Consider the following 18,669-nt stretch of genomic DNA (forward strand, 5'->3'; position numbering starts at 1 on the left):
TAAGCAGCACTATTATATAGCAGAACTATTGTCAACACTGTTAATAATATGAATTGTTTATTGAGGAGCAAATCAGTATATTAGAATGATTTCTGAGGGATCATGTGACACTGAAGACTGGAGTAATAATGCTAAAAATGTAGCTTTACCATCTTAGGAATAAAATACATACATATATATATATATATATATATATATATATATATTAAAATAGAAAACAGTTATTTGAAATTGTAATATTATTTCTCAATATTACTGTTTTTACTTGTACTGACTTGTAAAATGCAGCCTTGGTGAGAGTTAGAGACTTCTTTCAAAAAATATCAAAAGAAAAAATTCTTAACAACTCCCAACTTTTGAATGGCAATATAAGGGCTTAAATTAATAAAAGCAGACACATGAAATGCTTTTCCTGAATTGCTTTTGAAGACATACTTTTGTACTGAAAACAGACCCGTCACGCACTGCTTTGCCAGCCTCATGGAATCATCACATTATCGTGCATTTACTCTAAATGGGAAGAGGATGCAAGGCAGTGCATCTGCATGGCAGACCAGTTTACCTTTTAATTTTGTGTTCTATGCAGCAAAATTCCTGTGGGATGAGAACTTCCTGTTTATTCTTGGTTTATTTCTTTAGATAGATGTTGACTGGTTTAGATATCAAAGGTCATAAAACAATCCCAGGCTCCTTATTTTTAGAAGCAGGGGCTAAGGAAATTAAAAGTGGATTTATCTGCCACTCATTTCTTTTGGGTGTTATAAGTAAAAGCTCTACGGCTATTCTGATGTGTTGTTTTTTCACCTTTTCTATTAGTTTAAAGTTTGAATTCTAATAATTTTTCCTTTTCTTTTACCCTTGTTGTCATTAGAATGTATTCTGTATTAGAACATAAACATGGGGACAAGACACAGTGCATTCTCATTAATTAGCCCAGCTCAGCAAATGTCACTTCATCAATCTGTTAGCAGCATTGACATTTCAAATCTCATGAGCCATTTGAGTTTGCACTGAACACATTGGAGTGACGTGAACATCTGGTCAGTTGGACACACAGGTGTCAGCTGTGGTGACCACAAGTTTCTTCTCCAGAAATGACTTCAGTGTTGGTCTCCATCTTACAACATGTTCTCAGACGAAATGGAAAACTCGCTAATTGGGTTGATCTGTTTTGAAAATCAAATACTGATCTAATTTTTATTGGCAACTTAAGTTTCAATTTCTGCAGAGCAGGAAAATATGCATTTAGAATTAAATAGTATTAAGTTAAATTAAGTAGCTTAATGTTGACAGATTTTTTTTATTTTTTATTAAGGGGGTAAAAAGAAAATTATTTTGTGCATTTGGTGTAATGCAATTTTTTTATGCAGTGTAAGGTTAAAAAAAGATTATTTTACCACATAATGTACATTACATGTTGCTCCTCTATGCTCTGCCATTTTGAAATTCATCGGTTTTTATTTTACAAAGCCCATCGTTCTAAAAAGCGAGGTGTATGCTCATTGGCCAGCTATCCAGTACGTTGTGATTGGCCGATAAATACAACTTAACCACTGATTTGTAGTCGTGTCCTCTTTAGAAAGGCCAAACAAATTAGTTTTGCTTTCACAGCGAAACAGTGTCTCCACAACATGGTGGTGTGGGCAACAGCGATAATAAAAGTTACGGGCTTCTTTCTTTGCATGAACATTTGGGCGACATTATGCAAATCTTCCCACATTGTGACGTAGACGTGAGGGGCGGTGTTAGAACGAGCCGTTTTAGGTAGGAATGGTTGACAAGAATATCTCTTTGAATTTGAGACTTTAGTCTTTGCAACTTTACAGATCTTCTTTATGCACCAAGAGCTTGTAACACTCCAAAGAGAAAGGAAAAAATGTAATTGCATCATATGACACCTTTAAAATAATGCTAGAGGGTTGTTTTTATACATCAATTTATCAGCAGTCAGGCTGTAAAATTGTATCTTTTTAAGTGTTTCCTTGGAAACATAATTTAAAGACTTGGATTTCCTGAGCACCCTGTGGTTTTAAGTGACTTTTATTGAGTGACTGCTTTTTACCAGGGACATGAACACTGAAAGGCTATTGGTAATATGGATAAATGGTGCAAGGGTAAATATCTCCTGCTGTTTGATATAGTTCTATATGCATTGCATTCATCAGAATTATCAGTGGGTGCTCCGTTAATTACAGGAAACAACCCGTGGCAAGCAATAGAGGTAGACACATGCTTTTCTAAAGGTCAGCTGAATTCATCAGTAACCTCAGGGATGTATGATCTGGTAATACTTTATACGCAGTGTGTAAATTGTCTGAACTTGTCTAATGCTTATGTCAAAGTGTTTAGGAAAATAAACCCAACTTTTCACTGTAAAAATAAAGGATTTTGGGGGTTCATAATCATTACACTGAAGAAACCTCCTGTTGAACCTCTTTCAAAAAGGGTCTTTCTCTGAGAAACTCACAACATGGAGTACATAAGTACACATAAAAGGTATGTTTTTAATTATTAAATTAAAAAAAGTAATCTTATTTAATAATAATATTTAAGTACTGTTATCTCAATATTAATATTAAATTATAATATAATTATAAGTATTTAAATGTGAAGTTACTTCAGAAGGAGCCTAAAGGTTCCCCAAATGGTTCTACCAGTGTGGAAATATAAGGAAACCCAAATGTTGCCTGAATATATATATATATATATATGCCAAAACAACCCAAAAAACGTCCATTTGCCTTCTGGAAATACGATGATACTCAAGATAATTAGTTTAATGAAAGAAAGACAGACTGGATTATTGCTCTTTTAACATACTGTGAAGCAAATTTCTCAGTTCAGTTCAAAACAGAATCAGAATCGTGTGGCAGGTAAACATCAACATGCCTCTTCATTCTGGTGGCAAAAACAACTAGGACTCACAGAGATGCACAAAAAAACAGACAAGCTTGTGTTTGTCACATGAATGCTGATGCTCCCCACCAGTGCATTAGTGGAAAAAATCTCTCTCTAATTATGTTAAAAGGGAAATCTCTTTGAAAAAGGCATTCTCACATTTCAGCAGGGTGCATGCTGCAGCATGGTCAGAATTCGGCTCTCCCTCTGCTTTTGGGGAGGAGCTGCTCTGAGGCACTGTGTTTGCAGAATTCTGGTGAGGGGTTAAGAGGGGAGATACAGCATTAGACTCAAACCTGGTCTGGAAACCGGACTGAACGCCAACCTCCATGCAGTGCCAGGAGCTCCTCGTGTGGGGCCTGAGCTTGGTGATGATCCTGGGTGGGGTGATGCACTTTATATGTCTCATGAAGTCTCATGCTGCCTACGGCCGTTACGTGGACACCTCGGGCAGCTCCATGATGGTGCCTGCGAGGCTTGCCTGGTTCCTCCAGGAGCTTCCTGCTCTGCTGGTTCCCATGCTTTTGATGCTGACCACGGATGGAAACAATGGCACCGGGAGACACCTGATGCTCTGGACCTTCTGCCTGCACTACTTCCAAAGGTAAGTCATGTGATCGATGTGAAAATGTGGGAGATCATTGGTGGGGCTGAAGAAGATTTCAAAATGTTAGTAACTGCTACTAACATCTTGTTAAATCAAGATGTTAAATTACTAGTATGGTAGTATAAAATGCAGACAGGCCAGAGTAAATGGATCGTAGCAATTTTATAATAACATCCGCATGCCGTCACAGCTTTTTTGCTACAATTTACTTGTTTATTTAGTATGCTATGGACCCAAGTTCAGTTACTCCATTTTACAAGCCTGGTGTGTAATCTAGCTCACCCAGAACAAATGAGGAAAAAAAAAAATACCCTTAATCTGAAGACAAAAGGGAATGCACTGGGTGGAATGTTCGAGATTCCTGCTTCTTTAGACAATCCAGCTGTGTAACTGCAGCCATTTATTCATGTTTTATTTGAGTAATTACACATAAGTGGACCAGAAGCAGATGAATAAAGTGAGAAATGTTTGCATAATTTAATGGAAGCATGATCTGGACAAAACATGACAGGTTTGGGAACGGGTGTTGAATTACAAAGACATAATGACAGTGGAAGTGTAATATGTGGGCAGATGACCAAAATATGGTATTTGATGTGTATCAACATTCTGGTTTGCAGGTGCTGCATCTACTCCCTGCTGACCAAAGGGCGGCCCTATCCGCTTAACATCATGCTGTCAGGGATTGTGTTTTGCTCTATTAATGGCTTCCTGCAGGCACACTATCTGCTGCACTGTGCTACATATCACCACACGTGGTTTTCTGATACCTGTCTAGTAGCCGGTAAAACTTGTTTACTGAAAGAATTGCTATAATACAAAGTTGTGTTCTTTTCAAAATTGAACTGAGCATTTGAAATGAGGTGGCAAACAGGATGCAAAATTGTCATTTGAATTCGTTTTTAAGAAAGTATAAATAAATGGAAGGTACAGTCAAAGAAACTCATATAGGACATGAACAAACATATTCATAATTTTAGTGTGGATTACAACTGCTAATTTTTATAAAGTAATCTGAAAACTGCGATAGACCTTTTGAGTTGCTGGACGAAAAATTTTGATCTGTTTGTACGGCTGTATTAATTGTTAATTGTTACCATCAAAGAGAAATATATTGAATCAAATGGGATAAACTGTATTATATTGGGAATACATATGCTGCTTATTAATATATGCTGACCAGTTCATTTCAAATTCCAACATGAATTGAAAAGGAGATAATTATTAAATTCAGAATTTTGCTCAACCTTTTTATTATATTTTAGAATGTTATTTAATAAAAAATATATATGATGTTAATGCAAACTAACTGCACTTAAATAAAGGTTCCAAAAGTGGGTTTAAGCAGCAATGTCATAGAAGAACAATTTGTGGTTCCTTAAAGAACCTTGTAGAGAACAGTAATCTTTATTTTTAAAAGTATTTGAGCTTATTGTTAGAGCATATGTCTTTAGAGGATTTGCTGGATAGTATATATATATATATATATATATATATATATATATATATATATATATATATATATATATATATGCATCTTTATTTTTCTAGGTCTGAGCATGTTTTTCATAGGAATGGGAATCAATATTCACAGTGACCACATTCTCCGCAGCCTGAGAAAGCCTGGAGAAATTTCCTATAAAATCCCAAGAGGTACAAATATTTTGCGGTCTTTTTAATGTTAGCAACACTCATCATTTATTGTCTTTATCTCAGTCTCCATAAGCAAACTGCAATTAGCTGCACTAAATAAATGCTAAGCTGATTTATGTGTTTGTTTTAACTGTAGGTGGTTTGTTTGAATATGTGTCTGGAGCTAATTTCTTTGGAGAGATTGTAGAGTGGCTGGGCTACGCTGTTGCTACTTGGTCTTTACCTACGTTTGCATTTGCTTTTTTTACAATTTGCTTCATAGGCCCAAGAGCCTATCACCATCACAGGTAAACTTTACCTTGTAAATTTAATATTACTTATACATTTTAAAATAATTACTTGCATACATTTTCGTCTGGTATATCATTAAACCTGGTTTTGAGAGTACAATGCAGTGATGCTCTGAAAAATGCATATGGTTTCTCTAATGTGTTGCAGGTTCTATAATGAGAAGTTCAGAGATTTCCCCAGATCAAGAAGATCTCTCATACCCTTCATCTTCTGAAGAGTCATTACAAATAAATGGAGTTTTTTTCTGACAGAAGGAAAGAAATCATCTTCTCAGTTGCTACGGTGTACACCTATACTTTTTGGTTTGTTTTCATTAACTGATTTAGCATACAGTTTGCAGAAAAGATTCTACAGTTTATGAATTGTACATGTTGCCAGATAGTTTGTAATGGTTTTGACATCCCTGTATGATAATGGCTCAATCACAAAAGGACACTTAACTACAGCTTAGTCTTTTTTTTTTAAAGAGCATTTGTACAGTTATGTTATTGCAGTTGTTAGTATATTTGTGTAACTGGGTGCAATTTTTTTAATACTTTCTCCCATTGCAGCTTAATACGCAGTGAAAACTATAAGTAGGCTGATTTGCCCAAAACGTGTAAACATTGTGTGACTTTGTGATGAACAGTGTGTTTAGTAAACCTGAAAACAGCCTAATCATAAATTTGCTTTTACATTCTGCTGACACTAACAATTAAGTATTTCACTTCTTGTTTAAAGAAAAAAATATACATTAACAATAAATAGAATAGTGAAATCATGTTTTTTATGTTATTATTAAAAGTTGTTTTAAGAAACATTTTTCATCAAAGGAAGAAGAATAGGAAGAAAAATCACTTAACCCATATCTTATTCCATCACATGAATAACTGAACATGGTTCATTGACTATTGAGTGAAAAAAGTGAAGTGAAGTGACATTCAGCCAAGTATGGTGACCCATACTCAGAATTTGTGCTCTGCATTTAACCCATCCGAAATGCACACACACAGAGCAGTGAACACACACACACACTGTGAGCACACACCCGGAGCAGTGGGCAGCCATTTATGCTGCGGCGCCCGGGGAGCAGTTGGGGGTTCGATGCCTTGCTCAAGGGCACCTAAGTCGTGGTATTGAAGGTGGGGAGAGAGAGCTGTACATGCACTCCCCCCACCCACAATTCCGTCCGGCCCGGGACTAGAACTCACAACCCTTTGATTGGGAGTCCTACCCTCTAACCATTAGGCCACGACTTCCCATTTATTATCAGTTGTATTACATATAAGTTTGTTGGAAAAAAGCCAGTGCCATCAGAAAGTGTACTATCAAAAACTGTAGACAAGCTGAAAGAGCTGTACTATTGCCGTTTATGGTCTCATAAAAGCCTAAAACATTTGAAGAAATTCATACAGTGTGCAAAGACAAACCTCACTCCTTAACCCTCTATTGTGGACACATTTGTGACAAACTCCTAAATAACTTGATGACAATAAAACCGTTTTGTTTTATGCTAGCCTACTACATACGAGAGGTGTCTGATTTGTGAACGGATCGTTCTTTTGATTCGAATCAGTTGAACCGGTTCACAAAGAGTGATTCATTCAAGAATCGGACTGAATCCATCATAAAGCCCGAGACGGCTGTGGCTACAAGGGCTACAGCAAAAATAAATAGAACTATTTATTAGACTGTGTTTAATATATACTACCCCTTACAATAATGCAAAGATAGTAATTATTGTTGTTAGTGTGAGAAATATTACGTTATTGACATGGGCTTGCCCAGTAGTTTTTGCTGAATGACATCTAGCCTTACACCTGTTTCACAAATACTCCTTCTACAGCGAGTTTTTTTTTTTTTAGCACCCTTGTTAACGGATTAGAACGTTCACACTCCACGCGGTTGCGGTCCGACACCAGGCGGCAAGGAAGTCGACCGGAAGTTGAAGTCGGCCGGGTGCCGCCATCTTGTAGCAGAACTTTACTTGCGTTAGAATCCCATTTATTTTGGCGTCACTTTGACAGCGAATAACTTTACATCTGAGCCGTTTAAAGACTCCATTTGTCCATTATTTATTTATAAAGATACACGACGATGTATAAAGGGCTCCATTACCTTCTATGTTACATTACGGCCCGCAGAAACAGTTTTTGTAAAAAATAGGCTAATGATTGCATCATAACCACTCGACTCTCCGTCGCATTACCATACAGACAGGAGGAGAAGCTCGCAGGCAATTAACTTAATATGGCGTACTGGTGTTACATTTTAAAATAATATACAAAATAATTAATCAGAATACTTACTCCTGTTCACTCACCCCAAAGAACTCCCTGCTCAAGCTCGCCGTCTCTGCAAGATTAACAATGGCAGTTTGCACGCACAGCTACTAGAAGCTTGTCAGACAGGTTGCTGACTTCATCAAGCTTAGTTTGAGTCTGCGTGTCAGAAACGGAAAGTGCTAAAAATAGCTAAAAACGGGCTTCACTTGTCTCAAATGAGTTCCAATGGGGTCACTGTGTCTATTTCTTTTACTGTCTATGTCCAACACAGAGTTTCAGGAGCGGCTGGTCTATAGCGATTCTTTACCCACCGGATCTTTTTTTTGCTGTGCTGATCACTCTGATTTAAAGTGACAGGGCATGGTTCGGCGGTAAAAATTAATATGGGTTGACACGGAAATCTAGTAATTTCACAATAAATTGATATAATTAAAGTCTACTGTGTTTCGCAGAGCTTTTTGGCTATTTTCAAAACAAGGAAAAGTGCACTTTTAGACAAACAAGCCAACATAAGATGCACTTGTGGTGGTAGAAAAACTAAGTTCTTTAACGGTCATCTGATGCCGTTTCACTTAACATTTGCAGTTCATCTCCGTTTTTCCGGGAGAAATGCCCATATAATGAGTTTACATCATGAAGAGCCACAATGGGAAAAAACTCTCAGAAGTAGACTAAACCGGAAGTAAGATTTTTGGCACTGAAATTTCTGTCAGTGTTGGAGTTTTAATTTAAAGTGTTTGTGATAGCTTTAACGTAAGAAAAGTAGGCTGTATGTTGTGTTTAGATGTGTTGCAACTTGCTTGAGCAATACAAACCTAGAAGTCAAATGCATGAATAATACGTTGTTTATATTTATTGAGTTTATAAACTAATGTCTATGAAAGATTGTTAGGCCTACTGTACTGTGATAAAAGAGTATCACAGTGCTGAAAAAGCTTTTTATTTATTTATTTATTACATGATTTGGAATCAAAATAATGGATAAATGTTGTGTTGAGGCCTAAACAGCCGCAGATCAGTAGCCGACTGTGTGAAGTGTTGAGTCCATGCTGCTTCTGCACCGCATACAAAATGCACATGGACCGCACTGCAGATGGAGTATGTGTTAAACAGGCTTAACCACCCGAGACACACTGCAAGATTTTCAGCTGTCCCAGACGAAAGATTGGTCAATGAGAACATCTTAATGTATCAGATCCCTGCTGCAGTGCGATTTTCAATGATCTAGATTGCTAAAATCGTACAGTGTGTAGAAGGCTTTAGAGGTTAACTAGTCTGAGAATCATCTCTTTCGGACACGTTTGATTTGTTTGAGTGAATTGATGGCAAGAGCCAAAGAGCGTCTGAAGTGAACCGAAGATTAGATGGAACTATGAATACTTTAATATCCAAATTAACAGCAGAAACGTTAACATACTGGAAGAATCAAATACTACACCTAGTGTGGAGAACTACATCTACAAAATATATGCCGTTGTGCTTTCTTACAATATAAACGGTAATTTCCTTCGGAGTAGATGCTTAAGTGTGGTAATATAGCAGATGTTTTTATCCTTATATGGTGCACTAATTACAGGAACATTAGCCTTGGAGCTACCTGGAGATAAGTGCCTTTCTCAAAGGCACATGTCACAATGAAGATGACTCAGGCAGGGTCCAAAATTAACCTTTTGTCATAATAACTGTCAAATACGAGTGAACTGAGAAAATGTACCTACCATAAACCCTTTTTAGTATCCATTAAACCTTATTTTGCTTCATTTAAAATCTTTTCTAACATAGCAGATTTAGTCGCTTGCATATTTTGCAAAAAGTTCAGGCAATGACTCCAACTCTGTGTTCCTCTTATTTTGGTTTTGGTGGTTTAATGTAAGGAATACTTAACATGTATGTTGCCACATTGAGTTCTCTTGAAGAAAAAGTTTTAGAACAATATTTAATTGTAAAATACATCAAACCTACAACCTTTATTCAAAGCACAGCTCTTCATTCATTGAAATTCAATTGATATCCTCAATTACATATTTTACATCAAGAACCAAATTAGCCATCTCAACCGCCACATTCAAAGCATTGAGTTTGGCAGAAAATGAATCTAAAATTCTGGGCTGACTGTCAGTGTTTTTCAGGGAAACAGGACAGAAAGTGGGGTAAGCTGTATTTAGAGGGGTCTTCTCTAGGTTGGATCTGTCCTCCACCAGGCCACAACTGCAGGTTTTGGAGTAGATATCTGGGACCCAGCGATGAGCATATGTCATGTCAATGAGACAGTCCTGTCCATCATGATCTAAGGAAAGAGCCACAGATTGCAGAGAGCTGCAAAATGCCTTGACTGCCATGATGAACTCGGAGTGAGAGATGCTCAGAGCCTGAGCTATTTCTGAGGCTTTGGAACAACTCTGTAAAGTAAGTGAAAGAAATAAATAAAATTAAATACAGCAGCAAGCAAGAATTACAGAGTACACTAAATGGCATGTCAATTTTATGGATGAATAGATTTGTTTGGTCACAGAACGAGTCAATACTTCGTTCGTTATCTGGCTCGGCTCTGTGTTCATCTTCAGTTGTCTCTTCACAGCAGTTCAAGTAAATGAATTACTCCGGGATATTGGTTTGTTTTAACTCAGAGGGAGTCTCAGCCACATTAAAAAACGTTAACAGCTTAAGTCATTTGTGGATTAATGCTTACTGGAGAGGTGAACCGATTAAAACGATTCAGTTCGATTCAGTGAACTGGTTCAAGAAGATCTGGTTACATCGAGTGATTCATTCACAAACCGGATATCACTAAACTGCAGAGTTTTGAACTCGCTCACAACTGACATGGAAGAGAAGACAATGCTGAATAAAGTCGTAGTTTTTACTATTTTTGGACCAAAATGTTTTTTCGATGCTTCAAAATATTCTAACTGACCCTCTGATGTCAAATGGGCTACTTTGAAGATGTATTTATTACCTTTCTAACCATGGACAGTAGACCGTACACACATTTTCAATGGAGGGACAGAAAGCTCTCGGACTAAATCTAAAATATTTTAAACTGTGTTCTGTGAAGATGAATGGAGGTCTTACGGGTTTGGAACGACATGAGGGTGAGTTATTAATGACATCATTTTCATTTTTGGGTGAACTAACCCTTTAATAGTTTATTATATTTGATCACAATTTGTGTGCTTCTGCTTGTCCACTAGCCTTTTGAGGACTGACTATCATGCTGGAAAATGCATGGATCATCACCAAATTGATCATGGAACGGTGTAAGAAGTCTCTCTTGCAGGCCGTTTTGATAGCAATCTTTATTTATGGCAGAATTTTGGAGTAGAATTCCTACTCCCTTGTTTGAAAAGCAGCCCTACACATGGATGGTCTAGGGGTGCTTCACTGTTGGTACGTCACAGGACTCAAGGTAGCGTTCACCTTTTCTTCTCCGAACAATTGATTTTCCATATGTCTCAAATGGTCGGAGGGAAGCTTCATCAGAGTAAATAACTTTGCACCATTCTTCTGCTGTCCAAGCCTTGTACTTCCTGCAAAATTTCAGTCTGTACTGTACTCAGTTTTTCTTTGAGAGATGTGGGTTCTTTGCTGCCCTTCTTGACACCAGGCCGTTGTACAAATGTCTTGGCCTCACTGTGCATGCAGATGCTCTCACACCAACCTGCTGTCATTCCTGAGCAAGCTCTGCACTGCTGGTGAGACGATTCCGTAGCTGACTCCTCAGGAGGAGACGGTCCTGGCGCTTGTTGGACACTCTGGGATGTGTCACTTTCTGAAGACTTCTTCACTGCATTCAAATCTCTCTCCTGGACAATCTTGATGATCCGGTAAATGTTTTTTTCAGTTTTTCAGTTTCCAAAATTCTTTGTAGCAATTTCTTTGCATGTGACGCCATTTTGATGCAAAGCAATGATGGCTGCACATATTTTTTGGAGGTAACCATTGCTAACAAGAACACAATGATTGGAAGCACTTCTTCCCTCCTTTTATAGCAATCAGTCTGCTCTAACTATCTAATTAGCATGATAGTCTTTAACCTGACTAGTACTCATTCACACTTTTACATGTGCTGCTGATATGATCAGTCAAGCTTATCTTGTGAAAAGTTTAATTACTTTTAACAGTTATTTAAAATGCATCTGATCACGCTACACAATAATCTAGAAGCAATGTGAATGAACACCACAACAACTTTGCAAAACACTAAATGTATGTCACTGCCAAAACTTTTGGCCATGACTGTAGATTTGCCACTAATTATTCATAAAAGTTAAACAACAATCAATTAAATTAGATAAAATGGCATCTTACAATTTTGTGTGGACTGGTCTGAATATGAACTGAGATTTTTTTGACTAACAAGGCCTCAAAAGGATTTAAAATTAATAATAATAAAAAGAAACAGTATGTCTGCAAATTAAAAAAAATTATTCCGCCCAAAGTATCGACCAGTTAGGGCTTCATCAGGAGCCTCATGAAGGCCCCAATGGATGAAATGTTGCGCTTGGTTGTGATAACATTTACTGGAGCTTTAATTACAGCACATGGACTTCTGTTGTTTATTGTTGTTGTACGATTTTGGATGTGCACACCTTTTTTTTTTTTTTTCTCAAACTGATTTAACTCAAAATTGGGGACACTCCAACAAAAGCTGTAAAGTATCAAAAAACAAACGAAAAAAAAAATTCAAATTAGAATGGTTTAAAAATCTAGTCAGGCAGAAATATGGTGCTTGGCAATCCTTGAAAATAAATTCCAAAGTTAATCCCTCTCAAAAAGTAATGCATAATGCATGAATCTTTTCATAAAATTCTGACAGTGGAACTTCCAAATCAATACTGTAGAAATGTAATTGAACGTGATGTGTGACTCAGTGGAATAGAATACCATGTGCGTGATGTGGGTGGCCAGCAGTGTCTCTGTACAGCCTCCTCCAAGCAGGGCGCAGGGCTCCCTCAGAGTCAGTCGCAACACATGTTCTGCTCTCTTGCATGTCATCTGTCCAAAAAATGGAATAATGTTCATCATATGACAGAAGTGGAAAAGAGGGAATTGATACAAAGTTTGTAGCGCACTCTTTTGTCACTTAATATTTTATTTTGCTGTGCCAATCCATTAAATTACTTAGTATATTAATCCATGAAGACGGGTATTGAATGTTTTATATTATATTCATCACCAGCTGGTCAGAAACGTTTCAGCTGAAAGCCTTCTTCAGTGTGTTATACAATTACATTTCTACACCCAATTTTTAAATCATTAATTAAATTGACGTCATCATTCATTAACCAATCCTCAATCTCCAAAAGCACATGTAATCCATTTAAATGCTAGCCAATTTCCATTTGTATACAACACAAACCTTCACATCCATCGATACATTGCATAATACACGCCTGGCTGGAACAAGAATTACATATGATTACATATTTATCACAATTAGACAATTTAATAAATAGTTTAATAACTCCGAAAGTGTTCTGTCCTACTGGTGATAAATGTAAAATAAAACTCAAAAGAAGACTATTTTTGTTGAGTACGGAGCATGGCTTTATACACTAAGAAAACTGGAACTTAAAAATATAAGAAACTAAATAAATAGCTTGGATAATTAACAGAGAGGGATGAATACACCCAAAATAAACCCAACAGAATGAGTGCGAAGACTGGGATTTTTAATAGAGGAGGACAATACTTTGCACAATCATGATGTCTGTGTTAATTTTACTGGCATAAAAGTAAGCGTTGTGATTATTCTGATGATTTTAATGCAGCTTTTATTTGGCCATTAGTTTCCTAAAACAGCATCATTAGTCAGATTCTTCCTTGTTTCATGACTCAAGGGTATAAAAGCATTCAGACTTATGTTTTTAAACACATCTAAGAGATGTTTTAGCAGCAAAATGACATTAGATTTGGTAAGTTTCATTTTGGTGAATTATTTCAAGCTGTGTGTTTGAATTAAACAACATAAAAACTATTATACCGGAGTGAATTGAAATGAACATAAAGATCTGTGTTTTAATAAACCTTTAGTTCTTCAAGCATTGTTTCATTTCTGTGGCAGAGAAGCATGGTGCTAACTGCAGCATCTTTAGAAGGAAGGAGCTGGAGGAGTTCTCTGGATCCACATGACTGCAAACAGAATTCTTTAACCATCCCGAAAGCTTCCACTGGGACTGAAGCGCAAAGAGAAGCAATAGCCTGAGCACCTGAAATATTAAAAACGGAGTTAAAATAAAGCTGATTTCATTTCTATACTATTGTATATATGATGTTATACATTATATATTACCAATATATTAATCAGAAAGGCATGGCCTTATTTAATTAACAACAATTATAAGTATAAATACATTTTCCCTAGCAAAAATATTTACATTTTAATTAATATACTTTTTTATGTATAAAATTTTGCAATTTTACATAGTATTATTTTTTTTTTTTAAAACATAGTATTCAATTTAGTTTTAAATACAAATTAATAATAAAATATGTTTTTCTTTAATTTTTTTTTTACAGAACGGGTTTTTCAATTTACAGTATTTGCTGGACATATTTTAAACTTATATTAAACTCAGTAACAGCTCTAAATTGATAGTCAATTCTATAAATATACCTTAACATTATTAAATATTTACCTGTTAACTGGACAAACGGTTCCATCAGGGCTAGTCCAAGCCTCTCGATCACAACAACTCCATGCTTCCTCAAGTAGTGCTGGAGAACTGGATGTACGACTTTTTGGCATGCAAATAAGCTCACTTTGTCCATAACAACTTGTTCCCCAAGCTTCAGGAGCTGCTGAAGGAGATCATGCTCTGGGTCCACTCCCCTATGGATCTCCAAAGTTACATCTCCAACTTCAGAGATATCCCCTGACAGTGATACGCTGAAAAGCACCACCTTAAACGGGCCAGATCCCAGTCTCTCAAGATCTGCAGGCTGAAGCATCTCAGGGACATCCACCAGCAGTCCTGGGAAAACCGAAGAATCGCTCACCGATTGGCTCTCAATGCCGATGGTGACTGTCCTTCCAAAGCAGCTCACGCTGGATGTGTTGCAATGGATGGAATACAAGAAGGCCTGTGCGATCAGTGAACTGATATGTTTTGTTTCCCTGCTATTCAACATACATGCTGGTTTGCTGGTGATCATACTGCGAGCCAGTGCAATGATCGAATCGCTGCTGCTGAAGTCTACTGGCACTTTACAACCACAAGAGTCTCCTTTAAGATACATGTTGCATTCTTCCACAAGATGTTTGTATACCTTGGCTGCTGCAGCTGTCCTGAGGCCATTATTTTGTGTATTTTCAATAAGTCTGAGTGTGAAAATTCCCATAAAAAGCCCACAGTCACTGTAACATGTGGTGTGATGTTGAACAGCAGTTGAGATCATTTTAAGAAGCGGCCCAGACATATCTACTCGTTTGAGCAGGGCTGTAGAGGTTGAAGTTGTCAAGACATGGCCTCCAACATTGTTATGTATTTGTTTCAGTCTACCAGTTGGTCCATAGGCAGAACTGAGTATATTTCTCAACAGAGCCATCTTTTGGCAAATGTTACTGTTGGAAAGTGGTTCATCTGTGCACACAGCAGGTTTCTTCTTACAAATTCGAGACATGCTATGGTTTGATTCATTCAGAGAAATTTACTGATGATTATATATACAAGTCCATTACTTTTCAATAAACAGAAATGAAAAGATCACATACTTAATAGTACAGTATTATGGATGATTTTGTTTCTTCTGTGGATTGATTAGTATTAGGTATTGTAACATAAATATAAGAATCTATTATTTATTTAATTATTAAAAAGCAACATTAAGGTTAAACTACATTTTATAAATGCATAAAGGAAAGAATATATTAGGTCCACTTTCATTTTTTTCACTTTTTTTGCTTTCACTAGGTCATTTTAAATGGTGTGATAAGTTCATATTTTTAAAAGTATAAATATTTTATGTATTAAATTAATGTAAGTTTCTGAAAACGCCACGCATAATCATTGAAGAACAGTTAGTAAAATGCTTAGCATGCCACTTCGCAAATAGTTAACGTTAAATAATTAAAATCATCTTGAAATTACTTCATTACAGCAAACAGAAAAAATCGTTCCTGATTTCTATTCAAAACAAATGAATTGTCTTATAAAAGACGTGTAAAATGTACCATGTGAACCTTGTAACTTACATACCCTAAAGTTCAGCATATGGATCAACTAACTAAACATATTAGAAAGAAAAATATAGGAAATTAAACCCTTACGGTAAAAGCCAAGCAGATGGTGTTTACGTCTTACACAACACACATGTTCTCATATGGTGACCAACACATGCCAGTTATAAAGTATTTAACAACAGAAACCCGAAAACACTAATTGGATTTTAAATCTCAAATATTATACACTAAACGAATTACTATAATTTCGTTTAGCGATACATGATCATGGATATTTTACAATTTACTTGGAACAACGAACGCGACTGTCTGGCAAAGTATGCAGCCTCCTAAATCCGACTTCCATGACAACGGCACGCGCCGGGTCCTAACGTGAGAGGGCAAGTTTCAAACCTTCGGCGGGAGAAAATGAAAATAATTCATTATATATATGTTATTGTTACCCTCGAGTCGTTTTAATTAAAAAAATCTAAATTTTATATCGTCAATTATATTTAAACAACCCATGAATATCATAAGACAAGTCTGAGCTCTGCTTTACTGCACTTCCTTCTTTTGACTTTCTACAACTTTGTCTAACTGCACGTCATGTGAGTATTTCATTACTATATGTTCAGTTTTTCAGCAATAAACATATTTTGGGGTTTCTGTAGAAGTTATGAGATTGTGACTATTTTTTGTTTATGGTTGTTCAGCGCATTCTTTTTGGATTTGTCCAGTGTTTCATCAGAATGCAGTCTTCTAAATTTGTAGTCAAGGTATGTTAACATTTTTATTTGATCTATATTTATCTATTAAATAATGACAGAACATTTTATGACATTGACTTTTATGTCTTAATTATGACTTATCTAATTAACACTTTTACCCATTTTTGTATTTTAGTGTCATAATGTTTGACTTTTTATGTCATTACATTGACTTTGATCTCATGATTATGACATTTTAGTTCATCATTTAAAAAAAATATATATATTTCACCTTTCGTCTTTGACTTTTGACTTTTTGCATCATAATTTTGACTTCTATCATATTTTTTACTTTATCAAATTTTCATCGCTGTTATGTAATTTTTATGACTTACAAAGTTGAAATCAGGACACATTATATCAGGGGTGTCTGTTTGATTACTTAAACCTAATCAATACTTGGTATGTTTGTGCTGGAGCAGGGTTGGAACAAAACTCTTTAGGGCTCTGGCCTTTCCAGGAATTTAGTTTGACACCCCTGCACATGTCATAATTATGATTTCCCAAAGCATGATTTTTTTCTTATGTGATAGTAATAGGCTTCTATACATTGCAGTGTACCTCACGGTATTTATAAGGAACCTTAAGAAAACGCATGGAGACTTAAGATAAAGACTTAAAGTGGTGTTTAGAACAGTTGAAAAAAAAAAAAAAAACTACCTGTACTTCAACTTTTTTAACGCTAGAGGGGGTGGTCGCTTAAGCAATGAGTGCGCTCAGGTTGCGCAACAGCATTAATTCCTTGAATAGTTTACTGAACATAGCTCGTACTTCTTTATGTCGTCTATTTGTGTTCTTTAATTGTTCAGCCTGCATTTTGTTACAAACCATACCAAAAAACTCAGATTTCATCAGAATGTTAGGCTCGGATTATATTTTCCATACCATCTCAGTCGCTTTCTTTTGCATTGCATCCCATTTTGATGTTTTAATAATCATGTCTGTATCTATCCAGCTGAACGTCTCCTCCGCGTTTCTCAGCAGCACAGATGCTGGTCCGGCTGTGTCTATTCACTCACATGCCAGAAAAATGAATGTCAGTGCTAATGCATGTCAGATGTTTCTGTTAATTACTAGAAAAGCCCTGGGTCTCTGTTTTTTGTTGATTTTTCATATAGTGAAGGCTTAATTGTAGTTCCTGGATATTGCTGTGGGTCCCACACATCCGTGTTTATTGCCAGACGTTGGCTATGTACTAGTTCTCTTTCTGTCTTTCTCACTCATCACCTCTCCTGTATCTGTTTTTCATTGTGGGAGAGTGCCACTCACCAACTTCACCCTCCCAGTCTGCACATAATGATACTGTTATATATGTTGCTCTCCCTGAGAAAAGAACTGTCATGCCCAACACTGTGACCACACGGAGACATTTAAAAATGGGAAAGCAAACAGTACCATCAGCTGGCCCAGCTCTCAACTTTGCTTCAGTGCTAAACGAACTGTTCGAGCAGAACATAAGAACCATGTCATTTTTAGATATTTTATTCTGTCCCAGAAGAAGTATTCTAAAAATGTTTACCAAAAACTGGAAATTCCGTGATTGTTGACCTTTGTGTCGTTCCAAACCTGACTTTCTTTCTTGAGTGGAATATAAAAGAAGTTATTTTGAATTTGAAAATGTTTCTGTCCACACAGTAAAAGTCATTATATGCATAAAAATTGCAGCTTGGAACAACACAAGGGTGAGTAAATAATTAAAAAATTTAATTATTTGGTGATTTCATTATTTTTTTTCCTTTTAAAGGAATATTTCAACCAAAAATGGAAGTTTGTTAATCGGCACAAATTTGGAAAAAAGTATCATTACCTCACTTGCTCACCAATGATTCCTCTGCAGTGAATGGGTGCCTTCAGAATGAGAGTCCAAAAACTGTAGATAAAAACATCACAATAATCCACAAGTAATCTACATGTCTCCAGTCCATCAATTAACAGTTTATGAAGTGAAAAGCTGCATCTTTGTAATAAATTCATCAATACATTTTTAACTTCAATGGTGTACCCATAACATTGCTTTATCCAGTG

General features: G+C 36.3%; 3 protein-coding genes across 3 annotated transcripts in view; 2 read left to right on the top strand and 1 right to left on the bottom strand.

Annotated features, from left to right (window-relative positions):
* Positions 1 to 3,093: 3,093 nt before the first annotated feature.
* Positions 3,094 to 5,979, top strand: LOC113113161 (3-oxo-5-alpha-steroid 4-dehydrogenase 2-like). The gene is made up of 5 exons (XM_026279335.1): positions 3,094 to 3,502; positions 4,126 to 4,289; positions 5,057 to 5,158; positions 5,295 to 5,445; positions 5,597 to 5,979. The coding sequence occupies exons 1-5, from the start codon at positions 3,228 to 3,230 to the stop codon at positions 5,661 to 5,663; spliced, it is 759 nt and encodes a 252-aa protein (XP_026135120.1). The 5' UTR covers positions 3,094 to 3,227; the 3' UTR covers positions 5,664 to 5,979.
* Positions 5,980 to 9,631: 3,652 nt separating this feature from the next.
* Positions 9,632 to 16,011, bottom strand: mkks (MKKS centrosomal shuttling protein). Its single transcript, XM_026278159.1, has 4 exons — positions 14,352 to 16,011; positions 13,741 to 13,922; positions 12,598 to 12,708; positions 9,632 to 10,112 (listed from the first exon to the last, which is right to left on the bottom strand). Exons 1-4 carry the CDS (start codon positions 15,334 to 15,336, stop codon positions 9,714 to 9,716), a joined length of 1,677 nt encoding a protein of 558 aa, XP_026133944.1. The 5' UTR covers positions 15,337 to 16,011; the 3' UTR covers positions 9,632 to 9,713.
* A 181-nt stretch (positions 16,012 to 16,192) lies between these two features.
* LOC113112514 (protein SLX4IP-like) overlaps positions 16,193 to 18,669 on the top strand; it is a 43,657-nt gene continuing 41,180 nt past the window's right edge. Inside the window, exons 1-2 of the mRNA XM_026278161.1 lie at positions 16,193 to 16,485; positions 16,591 to 16,653. Coding sequence (XP_026133946.1) covers positions 16,627 to 16,653 — 27 coding nt within the window. The 5' untranslated portion in view covers positions 16,193 to 16,485; positions 16,591 to 16,626. The remainder of the gene's footprint in view (positions 16,486 to 16,590; positions 16,654 to 18,669) is intronic.

This window comes from Carassius auratus, chromosome 13, assembly GCF_003368295.1.
Source record: "Carassius auratus strain Wakin chromosome 13, ASM336829v1, whole genome shotgun sequence".
NCBI lineage: Eukaryota > Metazoa > Chordata > Actinopteri > Cypriniformes > Cyprinidae > Carassius > Carassius auratus.

Bases quoted from the DNA above. Each gene is read 5' to 3' on its own strand.
- LOC113113161 (XM_026279335.1), top strand. From the start codon at position 3,228: ATGCAGTGCCAGGAGCTCCTCGTGTGGGGCCTGAGCTTGGTGATGATC. The intron at 3,503-4,125 runs GTAAGTCATGTG...TCTGGTTTGCAG, and splicing joins TGCCTGCACTACTTCCAAAG to GTGCTGCATCTACTCCCTGC. The intron at 5,446-5,596 runs GTAAACTTTACC...AATGTGTTGCAG, and splicing joins AGAGCCTATCACCATCACAG to GTTCTATAATGAGAAGTTCA.
- mkks (XM_026278159.1), bottom strand. From the start codon at position 15,336: ATGTCTCGAATTTGTAAGAAGAAACCTGCTGTGTGCACAGATGAACCA. The intron at 12,709-13,740 runs GTTTATTAAAAC...TTTTTTGGACAG, and splicing joins CAATGCTTGAAGAACTAAAG to ATGACATGCAAGAGAGCAGA. The intron at 10,113-12,597 runs GTATTCTATTCC...CTTACTTTACAG, and splicing joins CCACCCACATCACGCACATG to AGTTGTTCCAAAGCCTCAGA.